We start from the raw sequence: 22,265 nt of genomic DNA on the forward strand, positions 1-22,265 counted from the left end.
GGTGTTCCAGGGGCTGTTCCAGGGCGGGAAGGGCAGAAATGCTGATACGACACATCCTATGTGTCATCCGGCAGCCTCCTCCCCCATTCCACCCTCCACCGGTTAGACAGGCGAAATCGGCTGTCTAACCACAAATGCAGGGCAGGGGAAGGGAAGGGCGGAGGGAATAATTCTCTCCATGGTTCTCCTGCCCTGCATCAGATAGGCAGTTGCCTCTGAATCCAGAGGCAGTGGCCGCCTATCTGCATAGGATTGCGCCCTAAATAACGTATACTGAGGAGGTGGGACTGAACAGCTTCTGGCACTGCAAGCTGACCAGGTATGCTGTGCTAGTGCTGTGTAGTGGATTGGTGATAATGTGGCTGCAACAGCCACCATCACTTGGTGCAGCACAGGAGTGGCTTGGAAAGTTTGTGTATTTTTGTTATTATGCTAGTGTTTTAAATTGTCTTTTATATGGATATAAGAGATTATTGTGTGTGTTATGTTTTGTTGTGAATTGCTTTGTGCATAAAGGGGGTTGGGCTCGATGGTCTTATAGGTCCCTTCCAACCCTACTATTCTATGATTCTATGATAATGTATACAGAAACCTGGCGGTATGCAAATAACGTGATTGTATCCAGTAATAAAGTATCCAGTGACAAAAATTCTTCATGGAGTCTTATTCCAAATTCAGCTCTTCAGCCATCCTGTCTTAAAACATAAGAACCACGCTGGTTCAAACCAAGATCCATCTAGTCCAGCATTCTGTTCAACCAGCTGCTCACAGAAAACACACAAGCAGGACATGAGTGCAACGGCACCCTCCGGCCCATGTTCCCCAGCCACTGGTGCAGATAGGCATACTGCCCTGGTACTGAAGGTAGCATATAGCCATCAGGACTAGCTGCCGCTGACAGCCTTCTCCCCCATAAATTTGTCCGGTCCCCTTCTAACAGCATCCAAAGGTGGCCATCGCTCCATCTTGCGGAACTGAACTCATAGATCCCTTAGGCGCCGCGCGAAGGAGTACTTCCCTTTAATATGTCCCGAGTCTTGGGTGCCTCGCCCGACGATTGGGTCATTTCTCTGTCTCCGCCCCGAAACGGAACTTCACCCCACTTGCGATTGGCCCGCTCGAATCGCGGGAGCGCCGCCCCCCGCCTCCGTCTCCGCCTCCGGAGCCCGGGGCCGCCGCCCGTCCCTCCGGATCCGGCTTCGCCCGGGGCGCGCTTCTTCCATCGCGCGCTGCAGGCCAAGCGTGCTTTGCGCCGTCTCCGCCTCGCGGTGACGTCGCCGCCTGTGATTGGCGAGCGCTTCCGGCAGGGTTTCCGGCACCGTATAGCAGGGACGGCCGGCGCTGGGCTTCCAGGCTGCCGCTGTCTGAGCCGGCAAGATGAAGCGCGGCCCCGCGAAGCCGGGCGGGCAGCCCCGCGCCAGCGGCTGCGGCCTCGCAGAGCCCGGCTGCGGCCTGAAGAACGGCTACGTACGAGGCTCCTCCGGCGCCGAGCCCCGCAGCCAGGTGAGGCGGTCGTCGGAGCGCCTGGGTCGGGGCGCGCCCCGCCGCCGCCGCGCCCCGCCGCGCCCCGGAGCTTTTCCCTCTCGGAGCGGCCTGGTTGGCCCCTGCTGCCGGTGCCCAGCCCCAGGGCGTGGCGCCTGGGTCGGGTCTCCGGCATCCATGCGGCCGCGGCGAAGGCAGGAGGGTGGCCTGGAGCGGCGAGGCTTCCTCGGAGGCGCCTTTCTGCCCGCGTGCCTTCCTTTCCCGGTGTAGCTACTTGGCTTCGGCGCCGGCGCTCGGCTCCGCGCCTCCTCTCTCCGGCGCCGGGAGGGAAGGGGAATAGAAAAGCCCTTCGCTTCCTCTTCCTTCCCTCGTTTCCTCAAAAGTAGGGGCTGGCGGGCGGCCTTCCCGCCTCTGTTTCTGCGGCTGAGGAGCCCAAGGTGGGGTATCCAGGGACGTCTCCAGATATCGCTAGGAACGCGCGCACGCCCTGAAGAACTCTCCGGGTTCAGCCCTGCCCTTTTGCAAGCCTCCCTGTTCTTCACCATTCAGCAAGGAAGTGGTAGGGGGAAAGGAGAGTTTCAGTCCCGGCCCCGTTGGGCCGCCTTCCTTGCGGTTTTCCCGGGCCACTAGTTATCCCTGGGGCTGCAGGCTCGAAAAGGAACCTTAATTTATTTATTTATTATTGCATTTATATCCCGCCTTTTTTCCTCTTGCAAGGCACCCAAGGCGGCTTACAGTATCCTCCTCCTCTCCATTTTATCCTCACAACAACAACCCCGTGAGGTGGGTTGGGCTGAGAGTGTGTGACTGGCCCAAAGTGAACCCGGATCTCCCAGCTCCCAGTCCAACTAGAACCCAACTAGAACCCGGATCTCCCAGCTCCCAGTCCAACACTCTTGCCACTACACCACACTGCCTCTCTTAATTTAACCTTAATTCCTCCCACTCTCTTTCACCACGCTATTTATTCAGTCATTTTATAGACATCATGACTTATATCTGAAAAGAGACCTCGAAACCGGTTTACGATGTAACGGGTTAAAGTACAGAATGTCCACAGTTAAAATATTTCAAACCGGAATACAAAAGCTGTCAGCTAAAACCCCCGATTAGTTTGGGTTTTTAAACAGTTCCCAAGGTTCTCAAGGCTTTTAAACAGTTCTCCACCATTGAAAACATTCAACATTGGAGAACTAAGACGCAATGCACTGGGCAGCACGATCAGTCAGGAAAGGCCTGGATGAAGAGACAGGTCTTTAGTATCTAAAACATGCCACAATTGGTGCCTCCCCCATACCAAGCGGGAGGGCATTCCACAAAGTGGGTGCCACCACAGAGAAGGTCTGTTTCTGAGTTGCTGCCAGATGACAATCTGTACATTATAACTCATTTCTATATGTGGTTAAACTAAAAGGGGCCTAAGGCGCAGGTCCACCTTCCCCTACATCAATATGTTTTGTTATCTAAGCCACATATTCAGAACAAGGATAATCTGGAGGAAGATGGAGGGGTTGCTGTTGTCCTCAGGTGTGGGGTAGTGATGAGATACACTAGACTTGAGAAGTCACAGAGTTAAGGTCAGATGGTAATCTACCACTATGCCTAGATATTATTATTTGATATATCCTATATTCTTTGCATTATCTTAATCCTAAAACTTTGATTCTTTCCATAATTTAGTCGGGGTGATATGTGTCAGAGGTTGCAACCCTCAGCGTGCGTGTGCGCGCGCACGCTGAAACAGCAAAATCTTACATTTCTAGAGAAGACTACAATTTTAACCATTTACAACAGATGTGAAACCAATTATAGTTTAACTGGGTGCATAACATATTTCTGGAAATGCTGCTTAACTTTAAGCAGTTTTCAATAATTGTATTGCTTACACTATCTTAAGATTTTCTGGCTGTTAATGACAACTATGTAGATTGAGATTTAGTGTATCTTGTTGCTTATAAGCTGTCCCTCCCCCCCCCCCAATAGCCTGAACCTATTCATGTGTAGTTAGAAATAAGTCTTATTCTAATGGTCTGCAGTTCTATGGTTACTTGTGATGCTCTATTAGTTTATTGTGTTGTGATGTGCTCTGTTTAAGTCAAATCCATACTTAACAGGATATATTTTAAATAGCCTTGTGTCTACCATGGTGGTTCTTGGCAGTGTTTATTGGGTAGGTGTGGAGTCATTCCAGGAATTTTCAAATACATGTGTGGTTGGCTTTCCTGAAGGCTCTTATTCACTAGAAAGTGGAGCTCTGAGTAGCTGTCCCTTTTAGCAAGTTGCAGTCGGAAGATGCTTTCAATCTCCACCCGTGTGTTTAAATGCACAGATAGTGGAGGGAGCGGTACCAGCTCGGAGGCTTCATCTGAGGCCTTCTCTTCTAGTAGGCTGCATGTGAAGGATGCAGGTACTCAGAGCTACCTGATTATTCAGTCATAACCTCACAGTTCTAGCTTCAATTGAAGGACAGGGTCTATTGATTGTGGATCCTCTAACATAGTGCTTTGAATAAAGACTTGTTCAGAGGTAATTCAGGCTCGAGTCTTATGTGCATTTCCTGGGAGTAAGCTTCTTTGAACAAATTGGGATTTGCTTCTGAGTAAATATGCATAAGATTGCTTTGTTAGTATGATAAAGGAGCTTATGACATTCACTGTGCATGCAGCTTCAGGGATCCCTTTTGGGTTACTAGTACAGAGATTTCACACACAAAAACATCTGTCGAGTAATGAAAGCAAAGCAACTGTTTTTATAGAGATAGTGGTTCTTGTGACTGGACCATGATTTCTCAAACGAAATATCAGATTTTGTAGATGCTGTAGGGTTGGGACATGGGGCTTATCTGACTTTTTTTTAGCTTTCTAGACTGTTAGCTTTGCTATTCTAAATCCCTGTATTGCTGCTAGGTTTTATTCTCGTTTTATTCTGGTTGTATTGCTTTACTGTGGTTTTAATGTTTTACATATTTTATATTGTTTTATTGTGTGCTCTTTGGTTTTAATTTTTGTGAACCACCCAGAGAGCTTCGGCTATTGGGTGGTATAGAAATGAAATAAAGTGAAGAATGACCTTGTGTAAGTAGTACCATAGTTCTTTTATTGCATTGTGGTTTCAGCTGATGTATGTAAATACTTGCAGGTTGTTTTACAAGAAGTGTCAAGTTTCTTAAGTTAAAAGAAAACTTAAGTATTCGTGGTGTTAACTGCACCGAAGAATCCAAGATGTACTAAAAAAGCCCCAAATGAAGATAGCTGAATGGTGAAAAGAAGATCCATGTTGTAACAGAATATGAAAACGTTGCTACAGTTCAGAGGCAGGACCAGGGGTTCGCAGGTTTTGTCTGGCTTTGATAGTCAATCATTATTTTCACTAGCCACCTGTGCAGTGCAATCCCACTATGATATTGTAACAATGCTATATAGATTTTCAAAACTGATACAAGCAAGTTCCAATAGACTGAATTCATAACCTGGGATTTATCTATGTTTAATGAATACATTAAATCCTTTTTTAAACATTTAATCTTTAACTTTTGACCTATTCCTCCTTTTAATTTAAATCTAATCTGCAAATATATAATTTTTGTTAAAAAAATTCACATATAAAATATTTACACTTTCTCATACAATATGTCGGGAAAGTATGGAGTTTGGAAAGGAAGGGCCCAGCCTCATTCCCTGTCAGAACATTTTAATTTAAAAAAAATGAAGGAATTACAAGTTTTTCAGTAAGCAGGAATTGTGTGCACTGTGAAGACCAACAACTTTTGTGGCTTGTATTTTTATTGGCTACAGAGTTGGTCTGTGTAGCCACAATCTGCCCTGGGTTCTGGGAAAGCTATACTCTGGGCTTATTTTTTTTTAATTAGGATTCATGATGAAGCCAGGTTTTGGCATGTAAAATCCTTTGTTTACGGCTCCCGGAATGGTACAAAAGACAACAACTGGATAAGGTTTCTCTTAAAAAGGAAAAGGGGAAATCTGTGTTCAAATTGCAATATTTCCTAGTTCCTACAAATTGCTCCTCACCACTTTCTTCTGGAATTCTGTGCACACTTAAATGAACTTGGTGGGACTTACTTCTGAGAAAGTATACATGGGACCAGGCTGTAAAACATAGTAACAAAAGTTTTTCTGACAGCTGTAATACAACTTTTGAATTTCTAATAACAAGCTACATGATCTTACAAAGAACTGCTACTGTTTCAAAATGCTTGCTCTGTTCCAGGAGAGGAAGACACCATGTCATTATTGGCAATTTATTGTATTGAAGTGTTTCTTAACTGCCTTCATCCAGTTGATTCCAGGGTGGTGTTCATAAGTGTGAATCTTAGAATTGCATTTGTGGATTCCTAGATATGATTCATGTCTCTGAGCTTTGTGTACCTTTGCAGGTTATGTTGTACTACATACATTATCATATGGGACTGTACTTAATTTATCCTACTCCTTGTTTGAGGTGTAGCAACATAGTGAAATGTTATCCCAGCTAGCTCCCTCAACTTCCCCTCTTTGATCAGTTACTTTTTCTTCAAATTCTCTGTCCTAAACGTGTTTGTTTTGGGTGTTAGTCACATCGGTTTCAGTTAGACTTACTTAAGAGATGAGTGTGCTGTGGATCATGGCATTAGTAATTCTTGTAGGATGTGTAGTGGTTGGATAGCAAATACTTCTCAAATATTGATGTGAACTTGGAAGCAGCATAGCTCTGAGAAGCCATAAAAGCTAGTATCTAAGATACTCTGTGGAACTTTGCTTCCATAGTGAGTTTACCCTTTCAATGTATACGGCAACCCCATTTATAGTGACTGTGTTCATGTTTGAGTGTTGAGAATTTGCATTCAGGTTGTCAAGTGAAGCAAGAGGGAAAGAACCTCTAAGACAGGGGTGGGCAACTTGTGGCCCTCCAGGTAGTTTGACCTAAAACTCCCATCATGCCTTACCATTGAATGTGCTGGCTAGGTCTGATGGGAGTTGTAGGCTAAAACATCTGGAGGGCGACAAGTTGCCCACCACTGATTTAAGATGAACAACAAATGCCTAGCTACCTCCAGCTTTCTTTTGCAGGAGACTTCTTTTGGAGGAAGGTTTCTAATTTTCCCAGGGCCTCAGAATAATCATGTATCCCCCCCCCCATGTCTGCAAGTTTATCATCAACACAAGACATCTCACATTTAGAACTAAAGACTGTAGTATTCAAAGTGGCAACATAAAATTCCTCAAACATGAGTCAGTCAAATATTAACTTTACTAGGCTCGCTGCTCAGAGACTCAAAACCTACTGGGTAAAATCCAACATTTATTTATTACATTTCTAAACTGCCCCATAGCTGATGCTCTCTTAGTTGCTTACAAAGATTGCATACCATATTTTTAATGGTTTTTAAAGTTTAAAAAACCATTTACATAAAAACATGCAAGACAGTACATACAGAGACAACATATATCTAAAAAACAACTTTAAGCGATCAACCATAACCATAAGACAAATCCAGGATCTGATTAAAACTCATCATATGCTGCCAAATGCCTGAGAAAAGAGGAAGGTCTTAACCTGGCACCGAAAAGATAATGTTGGTGCCTGGTGGGTCTCGTTGGGAGATCATTCCATAATTGGGGAGCCACCACCAAGAAGGTTCTCGTTCTCTCTCTCTCTCTCTCTCTCTCTCTCTGCCTCCTTCTAAACTTCCCTCGGAGGAGGCACCTGGAGGAGAACCATAGATGCTGAGTGGAGTGTATGGGTAGGTTTGTTTTGGGAGAGGCACTCTGTCAGATATTGCGGTCCCAAGCCATATAAAGTTTTATAGATTAAAACCAGCGCCTTGAATCAGCCTCGGAAATGTATAGGCAGCCAGTGCAAGTGGGCCAGAGTTGGTCTTATATGTTCAGATCTTCTGCTCCCTGTTATCAATCTGGCCGCCACATTTTGCACGAGCTGCAGCTTCTGAACCCCATCCAGAACAGGTTGAGCACCCTCCATCTGGTCAGAAGAACTACCCACTAACAACATCTCAGTCTTGTCTGGATTGAGTTTCAGTTTATTAGCCATTATCCAGTCCATTGTTGCAGCCAGGCACCAGTCTAGCACATCCACAGCCTCACCTGATGAAGATGAAAAGGAGAAGCGGAGCTGCTTCTCATCAGCATACTGATGACAACGCACTCCAGATGACCACGCTCAATGGTTTTGTGTAGGTGGTAAATAGCATGTGGAAGCCCATACTGAAGAATCCATGGGGCCGAGCAATGTTTTCCAAGCACCACCTTCTGGAGCCATCCCTCCAAGTACGAGCGAAACCACTACAAAGCAGTACTTCCCATTTCCAACTCAGTCGTCCCAGAAGGATACTATGCTCGAATGGTATCGAAAGTCACCAAGGGATCAAGGAGAATCTACAGGGTCACACTCCTCCTGCTTTTCTCCAAATGTAGGTGATCATACAGGGCGACAAAGGCTGTTTCCATGCCAAAAGCTGGCCTGAACCCTGACTGAAGTGGATCCAGGTAATCGGTCTCATTCAAGAGCGTCTGGAGCTGGCTTGCAACCACCTGCTCAAGGACCTTGCCCATGAATGGAACATTTGCTACTGGCCTAAAATTATTAAGATTTCTGGGTCCAGGGAGGTTTTCTTCAGGAGTGGTCTCACCACCACCTCTTTCAGGTGGTCCAGGACCACTCCTTCTCGCCAAGAGGCATTAATCACCTCCCTGGCCCAGCTAGCTGTTCCTTCCCTGCTGGTAAGCCAAGAGGGGTAAGGATCTAATACAGAAGTGGTTACATGAACCTGTCCACAGACCTTGTCGATGTCCTTGAGCTGTACCAACTGAAACTCATCCTAGAAAACTGGACCAGGCTGTGCTTTGAATACCTCACCTGATTCACCTGCTGTAACACTGGAGTTTACATCCTGGTGGATGCAAGAGATCCTATCCTGGAAGTGCCTAGCAAATGTATTACAGCGGGTCTCAGATGGGGGCTACAGTGCCCTTAGGACTGGCACGTAATAGGCCCCGGATGACTCTGAAAAGCTCTGCTGGGTGGCAGATAGAGGATTCAATAGAGGCAGCAAATGTCGTTTCTTTGCCACCCTCACTGCCCCTGAATATACCTTACCATAGGCCCACACTAGTGTTCAGTTGCATCCACTAGGAGTTCTTCTCCATCTGCATTCAAGCTATGTCCTATTTTGTTTCATCATTGGGGTATACCATAGAGCAGTATGAGCTCTACATCAGAGAGGGTGCTCAGGAGCAATTGTGTCACCTTACCTGGACCATTTCTGCATCCCACAGATCAACCAGGGTTTTGACAGGAGAGCCAGCCATATCAGCCAGAAACCTTCCCAGAGCCCTCTGGAAACCATCCAAATCCATTAGCCTCTAGGGGTGGACCATCTTAATAGGAACTGATGCAAAGTCCCCTACCTTCAGACCACCATCTCCATGTCTACTTGAGAAAACCAAGTCTAGAGTATACCCTGCTACTTAGAGTAGACCCATTGAAATGAATGTGACTTCAGTCCCATTCAATTTAGTGGGTCTACTCTAAGCAGAGCTTGCATTAAATTTTAACCACTGAGCTGGATTTTTGCGAAGAAAATATCTTGTTTTATTTGAGAGACAAGGCCTTAACTATGACGTTTGGTAAGAGATTTGAAGGGTTGTAATGTAGATACAGCCCCCCATGTCCTTTTAGTCCAACCCTTCCCATAAAAGACAAGCTGTTACAGAGTGGACTGACATGACTGTTTGACTAACCCAAACCAGATCAGATCCATGGGTAGCAAGCCCAAGAATGCACATCTGTGATCTATAGCACTGAACAGGGCTACAAAGCAAGTATCTTGGCAATGTGAAGTATATATTTGATTTGTTTTGATGTGTGAATACTGCATTGTTAGCCAGTGTCATCATTTTCTTTTAAATGGAGTGGTGGGATATAAGCGCGAGTTTGTGCTCATGTTATGGAATACTTGTTTTGACCTGGTGCTGGTTTTGACATTAAAGCCTTAAATGGTTTGGGATCAAATTACTTGAAGGACTGCCTATAGCTTTGATTCTTCATTGAAACTTATCAAGTTGATTGCAAAATAAGCTGGTTTGCATTATTTCAAGGTGGATTCAGGAAGCAGTGACTTGTGAAAAAATTTGGGTATTGCATTTTTTTCAAGAATTTCTGAGCTCATGGCTAAACGTTCCTCAGAGATGCTATTGTAGACTACAAAAGGGGAAACAAAACATTGAGAGGCAATGAGTTGTGCAGACAAATCTGAGGAAACTATCAGTACTGCCATTTAGCATTAATTTAGTTATATGTTGATTTGGTGGATGAGACCTTCAGGAACCTATTAGCAGTGTCCCACTCCCAGGGTGACAGCTCCTCTGCTGTCATGGAGAATGTGGGCATCATTCTGAGGAAGAAGGAAATGATCCTTTAGAAGGGACCCATTCGTCAAAAGACAAACAAATATTCTCTCTCGCTGGGGATGTGCCTCTGCGGGGAGGAGGGCTTGTGGTAGTGAGAGATTTAATCATTAGACACATAGACAGCTGGGTTTGTGATGAGCATGTAGACCGCATGGTAAATTGCCTGCCTGGTGCGAAGGTTGCAGATATCACGCACCATCTAAATAGCCTAGTAGATAGTGCCTGGGTGGAGTCAGAGATCATGGTCCATGTTGGTACCAGTGATGTGAGGAAATGAAGTCGTGAGGTCCTGGAAGCCAAATTTAGGTTGCTAGGTAGGAGGTTGAAATCCAGGACCAACAAGGTGGCTTTCTTGGAAATGCTACCTGTTCAATGCACAGGGCCGGTTAGACAGGCAAAGCTGAGGAGTCTCAATGTGTGGATGAGATGGTGGGGCAGGGAGGATGGGTTCAGATTTGTTAGGCACTGGGGAACATTTTGGGACAAGCTAGGCCTGTACAAGAGGGATGGACTCTACTTGAACCAAAATGGAACCAGACTGCTGGCGCTAAACAAAAAAGGTGGCAGAGCAGCTTTTAAACTAAATCCTGGCGGAAAGCCTACAAGAGCTGCAAAGCATCTGGGTCAAGTTAAATTGTCCCAAAGGGATGAAGATGAAAATGTTTTTGATTGCCCAAGTGTAGAAGGGGAGGAAATAGTCCATGAGTATATAGTAGAACATGATATCCAATCCAAGAGGCCTAAGTGCCATGGCAAAAGATGCACATGCCAGAGGCATCTGATGGTCATCTCTGGATATAAACTTTACAGGAAGGACAGGGATGGGCATATTGGGGAAGGTGTTGCTCTGTATGTCAAAGAAGGCATAGTGTTGAGCAGACTAGAACACCTAAAATGTGTAGACTCTTCCACAGAAGCGCTATGAGTGACAATACCGAGCTCCAAAACTAATTTACCTCTGAACGCCTCTGAAATGGGTTGCCGTTGAGGGTCTGTTAAGCCCCAGCATTGCAGGCTTTTAGGAAGGCTCTGAAAACCTACTTGTTTACTCTGGCCTTCTGCTGATTGTGGTGTTTATTGTTGTATTTTAGCTGGTTGTTTTTACGAAATTGTACAAGTCTATTTTATTGTTGTAAGCTGCCTTCAGAGGGCTCCTGCCCTGAAAGGTGGCCTAGAAATACTTTAAATAAAAATAAATGTAAGACTCTAAATATAGATCATCTTCGTTTGTTCACCTGTTATGGCTCTGTGGTCAGAGGTTCTACATCGCCCCGAAGAGGATTCTCGGCTTGATGAGGCAGCAGTCGCTCTAGAGAGAACGCTTGGCACCCCTCATGTGTTCTCTGGGTCCAAGGATTCATTTGTCCCCTCGACCTCCAAGGATGAGTCTCCCAAAGTTTCTCATGTACTGCAGCCACATAGGAGCTTGCAACTATAAAAATGAGCATAGCCCCTTTAAGATTTGCAGTCAGTATGAAGCAGGGATGGAGATTCTGAAGGACCTCAGCTGACCAGCCTAATTAGGCCCTCAGTTGCTGACAGTCCCTTGCTGGGACAACTACTCCAACAAAGCAGCTCTTGCAGAGCACTGTTTGATGTTATGTTAGTGTTCTGCTTTGCCATGACCTTGTTCTATCAAATATGACTTGGCCTACTGGACATTATTCTTGTCTCACGCAATGTGGCATTTCTGTGAGCTCCCAAGTGACCAGCCACTTCCCCTAGGTCCCAGTGCAGCCAGAACACCTGCCATCCTTTCAGGGCCCTGAGCTACATTAGCACACCATTATTATTTAATGTTCTGACCATGTAGTAACAACACCATAGTGCTTAATCTTCAGATCTCCTGTTCCAGAGATTGAAAGCGCTTCTGTCAACACCACCAGAGCCTGCCAGGGAGTCTAGTGGGTATGCTGCAGCAGCAGCAACACCATACTCCGCTCTTCAGTTTGGAGACTCTTGGTATGGCTAACAAAAGCAAGCCAGTTAAAACATTAAAATTTCACAGTAAGACAATAGAGCAGCAAGATACAGTAGTAATAGAAATAGTTGGTGTCACACACCAGGTAAAATTACTCATCTAAACCCCATGACAAATAAAATGGGCTTCACTCTGGGGAAGAACATTCTAGAAACACATTCTTCTCCATTGGGGCACTCCATCTTGAGTCACCACCTGCCTCACCTTTAAAGGCAGGAGGACCTGAAGATGGACTTGACATCAAGGCGAATTCATATAGGAGAAAGTAGTCCTTATGGTCCCATGCTGTTTAGGGCTTCAGAGGTCAAGATGAGCACTTTGCTCTCGGAAACTGTGCTCTGAAACCACTCTTTCTGGTTCCCACACAAAATCCATTTGTAACTTGTAGGTAGAGTAGCCTGCTGCCAAAGTGTAATGATTTTATTCAGATAATCACAGTTGTGTTGCCATCACTCCAAGGTGCACCCCCCCCCCAACCAGGCTAATGCTTTATTGAGAATCTTGTTAGCACCATCTGGGCTAGTGGTGGTCCACCAGTGTTGTCCAGTCATGTCTGAGTATTGCATACCAGGTCAGTGGCCACGCCCATGATCTGCTGCAGCTTTTAACAGGCAACTTGACATGAACTACTGACATAAGCAAGAATATATTGCAGGGGGAAGGACGCCAACAAAACCATTCAGGTGCTGTACATCCATCTGTTTCAAGGATCTGGGAACCCAGTGCAAAGTCTTTGGAGGGCTACAACTTGCTTATCCGTTTCCAGTTTTAGAAAAATATCTGTGATTCTGTATTTGCTTAATTTGACACAACCTTCTTAGTATTTCCTTTGAGAGAATCCCAGTTGGGGGTTGCAGCTGTTGTAGAGAACGGAGAATGACTGTGGTAGGTAGTGAAGTGGCAGGGTTGCCAGGTGGCTTTGGGAAGGCTGCAGAAATCAAGACATGCTACCAGTTGTGTGCCTTGCGGCTATAGGAAGAACTTGATATGAAGCTTGTGGGAAATTGACTACCCCCACATTGCTTTTCTTTCTAATATTTTTCTTTTCCCCTAGATTCATCATATTGCCCACAATGGAAGTTTATATACAAGACCATTCAATGAAGCTTTTGAGGAAACACCAATGCTGGTTGCTGTATTGACGTACGTAGGCTATGGTGTCCTCACTCTTTTTGGATATCTTCGAGACTTTCTGCGGCACTGGAAAATTGAGAAATGTCATAATGCAACAGACACAGAAAAACAAAAGGTACTTTCTTGTAGTTAGCTTTGCTTCAGAGACAAGTTTATTTATTTGTTACATTTCTGTACCACCTAATAGCCAAAGCTCTCTTCAGCAAAAAGTTGAACTTATTTATTATTTGATTTATACCCTGCCTTTCTACTAAAAATGGCACTCAGGATGGCTTGAGTGCTATTATATTTGCAGTAATAGGGATGCAAATCTATTAAGGGAGCAATCCAATGGCCACTAGACACTGTCTAGAGGGCCATAGGGTATGCTCATTTCCAGGAACCGAACTTGAAGCCCACGCTCTGAGGTCAGTTCCTGGAAAATTGACTTCCCCCCTCATCCGCGCTGCCTCGGAGGCAGCGCAGAGAAGCCCCATCCTCTGCACTTGGAAGAGAAGCGTGGAGCGACTGAAAGGGGGCATTCTGGGGTGGGGAGAGTGGAGCTGCGTGTATGACACATTCAGTGTTTCATACGGGATCTTCCTCTCCCGGTCGGCCCCCCTGCCACTAGACAGCCTGTATCCCCCCGTGCCTCTCCTGCCTTGCTTTGGATAGGTGGCTGCCTCTGCGTTTGGAGGCAGCTGCCTATCTTGATAGGATTGCGTCCTTAAATGGCTAATAGCTTTTTTTTCTGAGCATATTTTTGATTTGACATTGACCCAGCTCACATGTAGTGTGAGCCGCTTCCACTTTGCATAAACAACCTCCAGTGGGCCTGATCAGAGGTTGTGAGCATGACGTATGAACCCAGACTGCTGGGTTGTTTAGGGGCTAAGCAACCTAGCAGTTAACCCAAGATTTGTTAATTTACCATTTGCAGCCATTACATGCAAACCAGTTCTTAGTCTGCATTCAGACATAATGACAAAACATGGCTTGTGTTCCAGTTCACCAGTTAAACCATGGCTTGTGAGACTTCCCTCTTCCTTCCCTGATATCATCTGGTACTATTCTAAACCAAAGCATTGCCACATGAGCTACAAGCTAAGCACTGGCCAGCAGCTGAAGTGGGGTGGGGATGCTGAACACTGGCCTCTTCAGGCCGCTCTCAGCACAGCTGAAAACAAAGAGCATTCCAGTGCAGAGTTCCCCTCCCCTTTTGCCGTTGCCTAAGAAATCTCTTGTGCTTCTTCTTTCTCTCTCTCTCTTCCCCCCTCCCCAGTTGCCAGAATTAATTAACTGTATCGCTGGTGATCCACTAACACCAATTCCATAAGCTGTTTTAATATATTTGGCAAGTAGCTGCAGAATAAATAGGTTGGAGCAAGGATTTAAATCTTATACATTCACTGCAAATAAACAGTTAAGATTAACAAGCAAGCCAACTTCCTACCCAAGCCCTCTTATTTAAAAGCTATTGTTTTTTTTTGAAAGTGCAATAATTCATCCTTCTCAAATCACCTATCTAATTATAGCTTAAACATTACCTCTTAGGTGAAGATTTTCAGTCCAGCGTCTTGTAGACCCCAACAGCATTCAGACCTTTGTGAGGTTTTTATTTCTGGGGTTCCTCCCACCATACGCGCACATGCATGCACGCACTATTGTTTCCATTGGTAGGTCTCTGCATAATTCCTGAAGCAGGTTCAAGCAGATCTCCCGTCCAAGCCCAAAATGTTCTCCACCCCAGAGAAATGTGCATTTTTAAACGTGCACATCCAAAATATGCACTTCCCTTTAGCCATGCATAGGCTAAAGCATGAAAATGTGGATTGGGGAGGGGGGGAGTGTGCACTTGCACAATTATGCAAGTGTGCAGTTGCTACCATGAATGCAAGTTCAGGAAATTGGGGACATTTTCCAAGAACTGCGCTCCTGTTCACGTTCAGGGTTGCAAACGGGGCATACATGATTTGTGAACAGGAATGAAGTTCTCATCATCTCTAATCCAAACTGTGTGCTGATTTTTGATTGTAATAAATGTATGTGATTATTTTACGCAATATAGCTATATATGCTGTTCCCTGCAACTGTGGGGAAAAGTAAGTTAGTAATGAAGTGAAATTTTGGCCTCTAATACGCTTTCATCTACCTTGCCACGCAGGTGAAACTTGCATGAACATGAACTTAAATGTTTTCTTCCAACATCAAGCAGATGCTTTCAACAAAAAGGACTTAGCCTGATAACTCTCCCTCAGCAGGCTGTAGGATGTTGTGAAAGTGCTGCTCCACAAGTGGGAAGGCACTTATGCCCCTGGTGGTGCTCCAGGAACCAGCAGTAGGGGAAGAAAATGGGCATTCTGGAGGTAAATCAGGGGAAGCCCTTGATCTGCAGGATCCAAGGTCCCTTCATTCCCATGTCATGCCTTGACACAGGAGAAAAATTGTGCTAGCATTGAAGCTGGCATAGTGATTTTCCCTCCTATTGGTTTCAGTGGGAGGGAAAACTCTTTAAAAGTGGAACAGGGTAGGTGAGAAAGAATTAATCCCCTCCACTACCACCTGGCTAGTACAAGCCAGCAGGGCTTAGCACATGGTGGTTCCTTTGCCATAGATTCTCTCTTACTCCCCCATAGTATTGCTCTTCCTGTTTTCAGTGATAATTTGAAAAAAAAAAAAACATTAGTTCTAGAGAGAGCATAGTTAAAACTATTCAAACCACAGGCATTGATTTCTCTTTAGTTTACTCCATTAAAAAATCCTGTACCCACTGTATATTCTAACCAAAAATTGTTTTTAACCTAATACTTTTACTTTAACCGCTCCTTAATTTCTGTCTCTGGTCTGATTTCGACATGCTGAACTTAAACTGGAGTGCTGTGGTATGCTGGTACCAGTGGAGGATTGATTTAGGCCCAGATAGTGAGACTTGATCATACACAGGACAGTCCTAGATTGGTCGGTTATACAGCCCGTGAATGGTCCCTTTTAGGTGCATCATCCACAGCATTCCCTTCCATTTGGATCTGCGTAGGAATGGTGGAGTAGGCATCTAAGGGATGGTTTCATGCCTTTGGTGTTCAAACATTGACCCTATGATCATCATTATGTCTTAAGTTTTCCATTAGAATCAATCTTTATTAGCAGGCCTGTTTTGCTTGCCCAAGTCACCAACCCCTTTGCACACTGCAGGTGATCCACCTTCAATTTAAATTGTACCGCACAGTTGGCACTTGTTGACAGGCTCCTCCCAGGCTAGTGGAGCTCTCCCTTGAACTGCACACATTTTTATCACTGACACCCATGGGTTGGTCTGTTGGATCCAAACATCCTTGGTTAGTTTGAGAGTCAGTGGACAGGTCTGTGCTTAACCCTTGCCCTTCCCAAATGTTGAAGTGTTCCTTAGGACTCCAACCTGTACAGGAATGGGAAGGTCAAGTATTATAAGCTTCTTAGAAATGTATTACCAACCAATGCTTGTGCTGTTGTAGCAGAATCTTAATTAAAGATTTTGGAAAACAATATGATCTTTGAGCTTGCCCTAAAAGGAATAGCCATGACTGTCTAGACTTTGGCATTTATTAATAAGCTAGTCATTGCATTATTAGTAGGACCTGCAAGCTTTCTTAGCGTGAAATGAACTACAAAAAACTAGCACTGAGGAGCAACAGCAGTATTGAGTCAAGTCTCTGGGGATTACCTTAAAATGGGTTGGAAAATATTCTCGGCCCAAGGGCCAAATTGCCCCAACCTGGGATGTCAGGGGCTGCGTGACAACAGTGGGTGGGACCACCCCCCCAAAGTAGGTAGAGCTGCTGCTGGCATGTGTCATTATACACACACGCGCGCGCACACACTTCCACTCTCAAAGGTGGCACATTCATTCTCAGTGGAGCATGCTATTAGTGAGGGAGTTCATCACATCAGTAGTGTGCAGGCCAAATATGCTGGGTCTATTAATGTAGTTCCCATAGCATGTCTCCACCATGTCTCCTTCACCCTGTTCTTCCAGTTCTAACAGCAGCTGTCCAGCCCCTCCTCCAGTTTACTCTCCTCCTCTTCCTTTTGGACCTATCTGTAAAGGCCAGCTCCACTGGTAGCACAAAAGTCATCAGCCAGGAGTATTTCTGTAGGCGCTCAGTCATCTGTTGGGGTATACGTATGGAGTTTGTTTAAGGGTAGCTGCTGGCAAAGGGATTGTAAGGAGGTGGCGTAGCCTGCTGTGCCTGCCTCCAAAATCTGATGTTCATATGCTTCTGTGACTGTGCCATTATTCCTGGGGTGGTCAAAGGCACATGACAGACCTCTGCATAATGGAAGACGGCCTCTGAGACAGAGGTGCAGATCATTAGTCTTGCAAGATAGTGGGTTGGGTCCATGGTATTGTAGTTCAGGGGTCCCCAACATTTTTGGACCCATGAGCATATTTGGGAATTTGAGAAACTGCTGTGGGCACCACCACAAAATTGAGGATGTGGCTGGTTACATAATGGCTGCTGTGGGGGCCTGGCTAGTCAAAAGTGAGCTAAAGAGGTGGTGTAGAGAGAAATAGTGAAGCTAGAGGCTGGGAAGGAGTGGAAACAGCAAGGCAAAGGAGTGGAGGGGAGAGAAAGAGCAAGGCTAGAGGCTCTAAAGAGAGAAAGAAGAAGGCTAGGGATGGGGAAGGGAGAGAAATAGCAATGATAGGGGTCTGGGGAGAGGGAGAGTGGTGAGGCAGGGCCAGAAAGTAACTGTCCTTTTCTGCTTGCCCACCAACCGCTGATCTTCAGCAGGTGCAGGAACAGGAAGGAGAACCTGTAGCCCTAATATTTTCAAGGTTGTTATTTAACATAATTCTTTGAAGGGGGCAGGGAGTGGAGAGCTTTATTGGTGCCGGTGAAGGTCTCTGCAGGAGAGATGGGGACTCCTGTGGTTGGTACCAGTGCTCTTAGTGTCATGTTGGTGTGCCTGGAGAGTCCTGGCATAGTAAGAAGAGCAGATGATGATGTAGAAGGCACAGTGAGATGAAGAGACATCCTGTTTCAGTGTTTTGCAGTATAGCTGGGCGTGCCAGCTCCTGTCCAGGGGCACAGTTGACAGCTTGTCATGGAATTACATGTTTTCCTTTCTGCCCAGAGGGCTTGTTTTGAGGAGTGACCTCCTTAAACTTTTGCTAAAGAAGATTCACGTTCTCCCTGCACTGAGCTGAGATTCTATTGTATTCTTCTCTGTCATCTCCTTAGAGATCCAGTTGTACACCATTTCATTGTAATATTGGTTTTGAAGGCTGTCTTGGATATATTTGCTGACCCAGAAGTCTATGAAAGCCCCTGACTCCATCCTGGTCTGTCCTTGAGAGTTCTGTATTTTAGCATCCAAGAACAAGTTGTTTGAGATGTCCTGGCAGGGGTTGTATAGCCAAATGTCTAAGGCACGGGTGCAGAACCTTAGGCATGGAAGTCAAATTTTGCCTCACAGGAGTCCCAGTCTGGTCCTCTGGTGTCCACAGAAGGCAATGCCTCCTTCCCCTGGCCCACCTCCTCTTCCACAACCACCTATTGTTTGGTGATTTCCCAGCAGTCCCCCTGTCCCCATTCTAAAAGGTTGAAATGCCTCTCCTAAGGCATAGCTACAGGCAGTAAGAGCTGAAGCTAAAATATGCTGGTATTTTTGGAATTTTGCCCCCCACTCCCCAGGGAATGCATCCCCAGAGAGTTTCTCTGAAACAGAGTTGCACCTTCTACTAAGTAGAAGTATTTGTTGTCATGGAAGAAGATAAAAGGCTAGTTGTGGGGTGAGGTGTTGACAGAAATCCACCAGACCACCAGGTGCTTATGCTACAGGCACATGTTTGCATGATTACAACCTAACTGTTGGGGTAGAGCTTGACCAGTCAGATGCATGTAGCATCTAGGAGGAGCATGCCTCCTGTCTGAATGCTCCATGCTTTACATGGAGTGTGAGCAATTACTGGGATGCGGGGAAGTTATGTGCATCTTCCCATCGTAGAGAGTACATTGAGGGGACTGAGGTGTGTGTATGTGCGCTTGTGTAGCAGTTGTTGCTGGTTTTTCTGGGCATACAATACATAGTGGGAGATTGTAAAGGTTCTGCATTAAATGTAAAAATGAAAGATGCTTTGAGCAATGCTTTATTGTAAACTCTGTTCCAGAAGTAAAGATCCCTGCTGTGACAACGTATTCCTTGAGATGAACTGCTCAGAGACCTTCAGCGGTTGGGTGGTATAGAAATGTAATAACTAATAAATAAAATTTCTTTCTTTCTTTTGGGACCTGGGTTAATAGTGAGGATGCCTGGCTTGGTGTCTCATTGTGAGGAGGTGGCTGTGGAAACTAAATTGTTGCTAGACAGACTAAAGAAGGAGGGAATGTGTTCTGAAACCACCAGTGAGAGGTGCTTAATTGCTAGAGATGTTTCATTATCCTCAAGTCCCTGTAGTCAGACAGTCTCCTTGGGCAGACTGTTGTCCTAAACCACAGTAATGCCAAACAAGAGCACAACCATGGCTTACAAGACAGTTTCCAACTTTGATTTCAGATCCTGGTTGGTTTGGTCTTCTGCAAACAAGGTTTAAGCTGACAAATGTTAGGCAGGGGTGGACAACTTGTGGCCGTCTAGATGTTTTGGCTTATAACTTCCATAAAACCTAGCCAGCTTAGCCAATGTTGAGGGGTGATGGGAGTTGTAGGTGTAAACATCTGGAGAGCCACCAGTTACCCACTCTTGTGTTAGGACATCCGCTACAAATCATGGTTTGGGTTTCCATTTGAATGTAGTGATATCTTGATAATGGAAAGTATTGACTTAAAACTAGAGATGTGAAGGCCTGGTAAAAAAACAAACTAACAACCCCTGGGAAGATCTGGGGGAGGGGGAAACAGTTTTCTTTTAGAATGATAGATCAGCTGTTTAAAACAAGGTGTTCATACATTGCTATCTGGCCTGTACTCCCCTAATGATTTCCAGCATAGTTATTTTTTCAATTCCTTATTAAGCTTATTGTCTAATGTATTTTTTGCTGGTTGATATTTAGGGGTATGCCAAGTCATGCTCAGTTTGCCAGCATGTGACTAGAATCATCTGTATCATAATATGTGAAGAAAATGTGCATTCCTGACAGTTCGGGTTTTGTTTTGTGGAGTCCAGTGTTTCTCAGCTTGTTCTGTGTAAATTCTGTAGCAGTCAATGCACGTTGTTCTTAAACCCACAAGTGAGAGAAACACTGTACATTATCATGCCATTGCCCCCGGATGCAACAGAACAACTTGTTTGTTATCCCACCTATGTTACTTTAAACAAAAAAATCCTGCCATTGAGGCTTAGGCCTATGGAGCTCACTGCCACAGTTGTTTTGTTTTTGTTTTTTTTTGAAGTTCCCCATTAGACCTCACTGCCAGGAAATGCCACCTCATCTTTACAACCAAAATAAACTCTCTACCTAAAAAAAAAAAAAAGGACCCTCAGTAGCCTAGTTGCTACGGCATAGGTTTGACACCACCACTAGAGACCACCTTTCAAAATGAAGAAAAAAAGTTAAGATGTTTATTAAGGGGAATTATTTACAAAAGGGAATAAAATGTCAGTCTTCAAATAATAGATTGATATTGCTTAAAGGTTCTTAGATATGCTTAGTTCCCATTTCTAATAGGTAAGTGAGTCTTCCCTAGCTAAATATGCTCTCAATCACTCTTCCTTCAGACCACAGTTTCCTATTCTCCATGACAAGCAGTTCCTCACAAACAGGAACAAATGCTGTACACCAGTCTTCACCTGCCTCTGGCTCTACCTGTTTCTTCTGGGTTCTGGGATGATCCAGATATTTCATGGACTACTTGCTGAAGTTCCTAAAATGTATTATGTATAATCTGGTTTGCTTATAGAATTATGTTTGGTATATTAAAAATAAAGGTGACGGAATTGGCCTTGGGGGAGATGGGGGTGGCGACGGCGGACAGGAAGCTCTGGCGTGGGCTGGTCCATGAAGTCACGAAGAGTTGGAAGTGACTGACCGAATAAACAACAACAATATTAAACTAAAAAGTATAGTTTATTTGGACAATAATTACACATTTCCTGAGTTTACTTTTAAATGTTGATAATTGTAATGATAATTTTATATACAAACCAAGTTATATATAATATTTTTTAGTTCCTAATGTAAAATACATTATATATAACTTGGTTGTAAGAGTCTGAGATACATTCCTTCTGTGAGATGAAAACCAAAACTTGGAGGGTGATTTATTTACGAATAAAAAGTTGTAACACACATGAGTTCATAGCTCCTGTGTTACACCGAGGAAAGCAATTTTTAGCGTATGTCTGCCCTGGCATATTGGCAGAATCAACTCTTACTTATCAGTAGTGACAGTTAAAGCAACTTGTTTTCAGTCGCTCTTACACCTCTTTGGGTTGTAGCCAAAACCATAAACGTTGCGGATTTCACTTTCAATTTCAAAAGTATTGTTTGCTTGACTCTTACAGTGCAATCCCATAGATATCTACTCAGAAGTAAGCCCCATTGAGTTCAGTAGAACTTATTCCCACATAAGTGTGTACAGGTTTGCAGCCTTCATGTTTTAACATAGGGGTCCCCAATCCCCAGGCCTCAGACCAGTACCGGTCTGTGGCCTGTTAGCAACCGGGCCGCAGTAGGGGTGTGCGAAACCACCTTATCTTGGGTCTGCGGGGGTCTGTGGGGGGGAGGCGATCCGTCCCTACCCCACCCCGGAATCCTCGCCGACCGGCTCCACCCCGCAGAGCTGCCGGCTGGCTCTGGCCGCTGGGATGCAAATGGCATCCACATAGCGGACACCATTTGCGTCCCTGTTCTTCAAGTAATAGGCTATGTAAATCTTTATGTAGCCAATTACTACAAAGAATAGGGACGCAAATGGCATCCATGTCCCAGTGGCCGGAAGTCTGCCAACAAAATCACCCCCCCCCCCTCCCCGGTCTGTGGAAAAATTGTCTTCCACGAGACCGGTCCCTGGTGCCAAAAAGGTTGGGGACTACTGTTTTAACATACTTTATTGCAAGAGGTTTGGCTTAGAAAAGATCCTGTTATTCTGAGTTGTAAGTCAGAACAACAGTGTTTACGTGCAACTTCCAAAAGAAGGAAATGAGACACATTGGCTAGTACTGATTTTACTGGAAACTTGCTTTGAAGTATTGGCTGACTGCCTCAAAAAAATTGTTAACTGACGCTTCAGTAAATGTTGACACTATGAGAAACATCAAGGAAGTTTCTTTTAGAACACTTA

At 44.9% G+C, this 22,265-nt stretch overlaps 1 protein-coding gene across 2 annotated transcripts in view; it reads left to right on the forward strand.

Moving 5' to 3' along the window:
* The first annotated feature begins 1,296 nt into the window (after positions 1-1,296).
* SPTLC2 (serine palmitoyltransferase long chain base subunit 2) overlaps positions 1,297-22,265 on the forward strand; it is a 109,761-nt gene continuing 88,792 nt past the window's right edge. For both annotated transcript variants that reach the window (XR_014788769.1, XM_084841415.1), the window contains exons 1-2: positions 1,297-1,503; positions 12,944-13,138. Coding sequence is in view for 1 of the 2 variants with exons in the window: in XM_084841415.1 (XP_084697541.1) it covers positions 1,378-1,503; positions 12,944-13,138 (321 nt within the window). In the remaining variant the exon portion in view is untranslated. The remainder of the gene's footprint in view (positions 1,504-12,943; positions 13,139-22,265) is intronic.

The sequence above is a fragment of the Heloderma suspectum genome, chromosome 1, assembly GCF_057233095.1.
Source record: "Heloderma suspectum isolate Gila_16-S chromosome 1, 16-S_ref, whole genome shotgun sequence".
Taxonomy (NCBI): Eukaryota; Metazoa; Chordata; class Lepidosauria; order Squamata; family Helodermatidae; genus Heloderma; species Heloderma suspectum.